Source organism: Pelodiscus sinensis, chromosome Z, assembly GCF_052426305.1.
Source record: "Pelodiscus sinensis isolate ZL-2025 chromosome Z, ASM5242630v1, whole genome shotgun sequence".
Taxonomy (NCBI): Eukaryota; Metazoa; Chordata; order Testudines; family Trionychidae; genus Pelodiscus; species Pelodiscus sinensis.
In genome coordinates, this window is record NC_143085.1 from 14,679,925 (window position 1) to 14,685,924 (window position 6,000).

The following is a 6,000-nucleotide window of genomic DNA, read 5'->3' on the forward strand; positions in this document are numbered from 1 at the left end:
TCTAAGAACATAAAGAACATAAGAACGTTCTCTAAACGTTTAATCATTCTTGTTTCTCTTCTCTGGACCTAACATCTATACTACAGGTTGAACCTCTCTAGCTCAGCACTCGCTGGTCTGGCATGACTTTAGTTAGCCATATGTCCACTTATCATGAGTGTGGCCAAGTTTCTGGTCCCATACAGTTTGTTTACAGCCATCAGTCACAGCTCTGTGTTCTGTGCTGTTATTTAGCTCTAATTTACTCCTAAATGTCTTCTAAGAGCCTAGTAAACAGTAGGGCTGTGTGTACACTGGCATGAATTTCCGGAAATGCTTAAAACAGAATAGTTTTCGTTATAAGTATTTCTGGAAAAAGAGCATCTACATTGGCAGGCTGCTTTTCCGGAAAAGCCCTTTTTCCGGAAAAGCATCTGTGGCCAATGTAGACGCGCTTTTCCGGAAAAGAGCCCCGATCGTCATTTTCGCCATCGGGGCTTTTTTCCAGAAAAGACTACTGGGCTGTCTACACTGGCTCTTTTCCGGAACAGTGTTCCGGAATAAGGACTTATGCCCGAGCGGGAGCAGCATAGCATTTCCGGAATAGCGGCTGATTTTGTACAGTAGAGCGTCGTTGCTTTTCCGGAAATTCAAGGGCCAATGTAGACAGCTCGCAGCTTATTCCGGAAAAGCTGATTTTCGGGAATAAGTGGCCCAGTGTAGACACAGCCTAGAAGTATTGGTAATGCTGCTGGACAATATTGACCTTTCATGCTTTAGCAAATTCTCTGGTTCAGCACCAGTCAGGTCCCAAGGGTATCAGACTAGAGAGATTCTACCTGTAATAAAATATCACCAAAAAACCTTAATAGATGACAAATGATAATTATCTATTCATTTTTATTTATATGTAAAATTTATTAATGAAATAACATAAAAAACCTCAGTATTTTCATTTTATTTTATTTATTTATTTATTTTTGTTTTTAGGAACATGCATTTGAGAGCAGTCAGAAATACAAAGAAGGAAAATTTATCATTGAACTTGCGCATATGATCAAAGACAATGGCTGGGAGTAAATTAAAAGCATTTTTTTCCACTCTTTTTGGACAATATTCTGAGGAACATGCTTTATAAAGACTAATACAAGTGAAAAGATTTTGACTGAGATGGCTCTGAGAATATCACTGAACTTTAAAACCTCACAAATGTATGGTTTGTGTATCTTTCAGGCCATATTTGCCTTTTTTCTCCTTGTGTAAATTTCCTCTTTTTGTATATGTGTTCTTGTGTGAACAGTTGTTTTGGAACATTTTGGATGACTTTTTTCAAAAATCTCAAATTCTAGAGAGACAGTTCACTAACTGCAAATGAATTTTACTGGTTAGCATCTTTATTTGACCTATGCCTTTAATGCTACCTTCTGCTGTGCATGCTTTTTGCCTAAACACCTACACCAAATCTGATGAGTAATCCTGAAGAATGTATGGGCTGGGGTATCTTTTTATATGTAGCAATTTCTGGTATCTCTGGGTGTGAAGGGATGCAGTATTTGAGTATTCATTAATTGCTTTTTAAAATTTGTGAGTACCATAATTTGTGTATATCTTGCAGGCAAGTAAGTTAAAGGTACAGTTCACATTTGGAATTCTTTTGGTTATACTGAGTCAATTTAGTACATCTTAAGTTTTGCAAAGAATACATTAATAGTTCGGTATTTTTAGTGCAACTAATTTTCAAGGGATACTAAGGTAGTGACACTAGAGAATATATTTAACACAATTGCATTCCTTATCCAGCAAACTTGTATCTTGAAGGGAGAAGTTGACAACATTACAACCTGCAAATTCAAAGGGCCCAAAAATATCTGCATCTTGTATTTATAAAAAATTAGTGTAAAAAAGTTTTGGTAATGTACCTTTTAACAGTAACAGGGACTTGTGCATCAGTGAAGTTTTATGGCTGGTTCCATGTAGCTATGTAGTCTAATGCACTGGACAAAGAGGTTGTTATAAAGAAAATTCACTGAAACATTCTGCTTTTGCTACACTTTAACAAAAATAGTTATTTTTATGTAACAAGAGGCCAGAACTTACGAGATTGAAATTTATAACCGTACCTGCAGAAGAGTGAGTGTTGATGGGTGGGCAGGAAATTGTGACAACTCAATTTCTTCATAAAATAGAATAACAAGATAATTAAAAAAAGAAAAGGGGGCTTGTTGGTTTGCTGGATAAATCATCCCCAAAGACATTTTCATAACAAAATTTATATAAAGCTCACATTCTTTCTGGTTTTTTTGGGGGGACGGACCTTGCAGCTTCTTCTTACTTGAAATAACTTAGTAAGAAAAGCTTCTGTGGATGTGTAGCTACAAAATTTACTATTGAGTTCCCTGCATGCACTTTCAGAGAGGTTTTAAAAAAAAAAACCCTTCTCTTATATTATTTGCTAACTCTGTTATCAAATGAAAAATATTTGTGGAGGGCCTTTTGTATTTGGCTCCCTTAATGCTTGAGGACAGAGCAGTTGGGAATGCCTTTTACATTAACTAACACTACATAAGTACTGAGATGAAATTAACAGTATGAAAGTCTTATTATAGAACAGAAGTTAGTTTTCTTTTAATAACCATTTTAACATGGCATTTGTGAAATTTGCATTATGTGCCATTGCTGCTGCTATTACATTTTGGATAAATCTGTGACAGGCTTTCAAAATTCTACTGCACTTTATTACCACACATAATTCATTTACAAACATGCAATAGTTAGGAGCAAATCAGAAGTTGTACATCAGGAACTGTGATGATAAACCTATAGATCCTATATTTTAAAAAGTACTAGGTCTTAAATTCAAGGAACTGGTCCAGTATAGTTGTGTCCAAGGTGGATTTTTGTGGATTGGCTAATATTGCTCTTCCATAATCAAAAATTAGATTGGACTCAGGTGTTCCCTTTATCTGAATGTCACGGGCACAAGATGGTCATCTGGTGCTGCCCATCTGTTCAATCTGAAAGAACCCGAAATTCTATTTTGTTTGGATTATTTTTCAGTCTTCCTCTACTGTAATGTCCATTGCCAACAATGAAAGCACTGAAATAGCCATGAGTAAGGAGTTTGTGTTGGCTTCAAAGCCTAAAAGTAACACACACAGAGGTATTTATAGGAAATTCATACTTTTCTTGTTGGATATTTATGGACTCAAAGAGAATTACATGTACGTTGAAGAGAAAACTACCCCCCCATCCTTCGCTATAAAAATGATAGTACAAATTTAGAGTTAATGTTTTCTTTTTAACAGAGGGAGAACAATCTAGAATAATATTTTAAATAGTGGATTTGGATGTTTCATACCAATGAGATTTAAAAAAAAAAAAAAAACTAGAAGAAATCTTATTTAGAGTCTCAACCTCTTTTTTCAGTGCATTATTTCTTTGTATTTCATACTGGACATTTTCACCAAAATCTTAATTACCCTCAGTGCCAAAGGTTGGGATTTCATTAAGTGTTTAGCACCTAAACTTCAATTACTGGCATAAGGAATTATTGTGAATTTCATATGATGTTATGGCTTTTAAGAGAACCAAATAAAGAAATACTCTTATTGGTCTTTTGAGGGTAAAGGGAGGCTAAAAGGTAGTGGAGACACAGAGCTATAACAAATAAAAATTCCAACACACTGCTATGCTCAGTATGATATCTGGGAGTATGTGAACCTTTTTTTCTTATTGCTTGACATTATCAGTTATTCTTTGAAATAATTCTCCCAGTGTATAGACGTGGAGAGTTATGCCTAATGGTTTTGGTGGAAGTTGGTTCCAGATACCAGTGGCTGCTGGTTGACGTGAAGAGGTCAGTCTGGTCACTGAACCTTCCAGCAGAATATATTAAAAAGAAAAAACTTACTTGAAGATAATTCTATAAAGCATTTTCCCTCTAACTTTTTATGTAATATATTAAGATTATATTTAAAGTGTTTGTGTGTTCATTCTGAGCAAGTTTACTTCCTCTCCCACTTGAGCACTTTTGTTACTTGTACTGGTTATTGTTATTGTTGGTCTTAACATTTATTTTGTATTTTTTATAAACTTTAACAAAAAGATTTGGTGAATTCTTTTATTTCATGCTAGCTCTTTCTTGGGCCAAATGAACCAATTACGAGCTGGCTTCTTGGAAGGAGTGTTCATTGGATACATAAGAATATGCTAGCAAAAATATACATGTATAGAAAGGATATTCTTTTGAACCTATAAAAGCTATCTATGACTGTCCTAAAATAATTAATCATCAGAATTTTACATGATTTTGGAATCTGACAGATTCTTCATTATCTAGGCTCTAATTAGTGACTGTAAACATGTGTTGCAGTTGTGAGTCTGCTTCAAGTGCCAACATTTTTTCATTCCATAACAACTATAGACACCTTTGGCTACGTCTAGACTACAATGATCTCTCAGAAAAAGGTACGCAAAACGTGCTCCACAATTTGTGTACCTTTTTCCAATGGTTTTTTTTGGATGAGGCTTTTCCGAAATTCAGCCCATTTACACTGGGCCAAATTTTGGAAAAGCCTCCTCTTTTGGAAGAGCCCTTCTTCCTCATGGGAGGAGAAAGACAGGGCTTCCAGAAGATCAGACGGTATCTCAGAAAAACCCCATCGTGTAGACATAGCCTGTTTAAACAGCAAAAAGCAATACTGTTATTAACAAAATGTTAAGTTGCAAAATTTCCTGTAAACTTTCTGACATACTTAGGGTGGACTTGATGATACATTAGCCTAACCACTTTTGCTGTTTTGGATTTTTTTAAATGTATTTATTTCATTGTGTTGCCATTTTAATATACAGTATGTTATTACCCTCTTACCCATCCATAACCTCTTCTGAGTAGTATCTTCCTATTGTTAAAATGGGCTGGAATATGTGAACTTTTTCATTATCTATCAACTATATAGTGATGTAGGCTGAATTTTAATGGTGTACTAATGAAGTCCTGATGCCCTACTGCAAACTAAATATTTGGCAAGCTTAAAATAATCAGCACTCTCTGTCTTAATTTTCATACATCTAATCTTATTGCAGCTTGAGGAAAACATGATTTGAAATTAATTTGGTTTCATGTGAACAAGACTTCAAAGTGACAGAAGCAATTAACCCTTTGATTATGGAAATAGTAATATCCATATTGCTCTCTAATGTAAACTACATTTGTGCTAACCTGGGGGACATTGTACCATTTCCAACTGGCTTGAGAATTTTCCTTTATATATTGCTCTTAAGATTTTTTTTTCAGATAAGAGGATCATGCAGTCAGATTGCAACACCCCTATCCAGATTGAAATACCAGACCACCAGAGAGAGACAAATTTTAATATGATAATAGTTGTATGATAATGGAATGAGTGCAAAGAAGCTGTCAAATTATTGTTAAACTTGTAGGATATTGTACTTTACTTCATTTAGTACTAGTGTAAGTCAATCAGCAATATCTGTTGTAAAGGAAGAGGAATTTCAGAAGTGATTTTGAAAAGGACAAATAATTTAAGGTCTAGAATCCGAGTCATAATGAGTTGTGCCTCATATTATTTCTTAAACACTTTAAAATGCTGTCTTTTACAGATGTCATGGCTGCTTTGTTGTTTTGTCCTAGCAATACTGTACATCATTTGTTGTTTCACTATATTGTATCTGAGGTATCACAATAAAATTTTCAATGCTTTTGTTGAGTTACTTTTTCACTGTGTGTGATCTGTGGCCATGGGAATCATTCTAAGCTTTGTGGATACATATTTTAGTTATAATATCAAGCTAAACATTTGCTTTTTCTTCATACTGTATTTAATGTATTTTTAAAGATGCATTAGACTGTGTCCCTCATTAGTGCATCTCAAACCTCCTACTCAGGACAGAAGAGAGTGTGTTTAATGGCACTTTCAGAAGGTAAAAACCTAATCTTCCCTGAAGCTTACTTTCAAAAGTTTCTACATAGGAATTGCCTTACTTTTGAAGGAAGATAAT

The 6,000-nt window shown here is 34.7% G+C and overlaps 1 protein-coding gene across 2 annotated transcripts in view; it reads left to right on the forward strand.

Annotated features, from left to right (window-relative positions):
- YPEL1 (yippee like 1) overlaps positions 1–5,708 on the forward strand; it is a 54,248-nt gene extending 48,540 nt beyond the window's left edge. Inside the window, exon 5 of one of the 2 annotated variants that reach the window (XR_012895971.2) lies at positions 970–1,000. Coding sequence is in view for 1 of the 2 variants with exons in the window: in XM_075898279.2 (XP_075754394.1) it covers positions 970–1,059 (90 nt within the window). In the remaining variant the exon portion in view is untranslated. Of the gene's footprint in view, positions 1–969 lie in introns of both variants that reach the window. The other variant, XM_075898279.2, reaches the window with a different exon arrangement.
- The last annotated feature ends 292 nt before the right edge of the window (positions 5,709–6,000 follow it).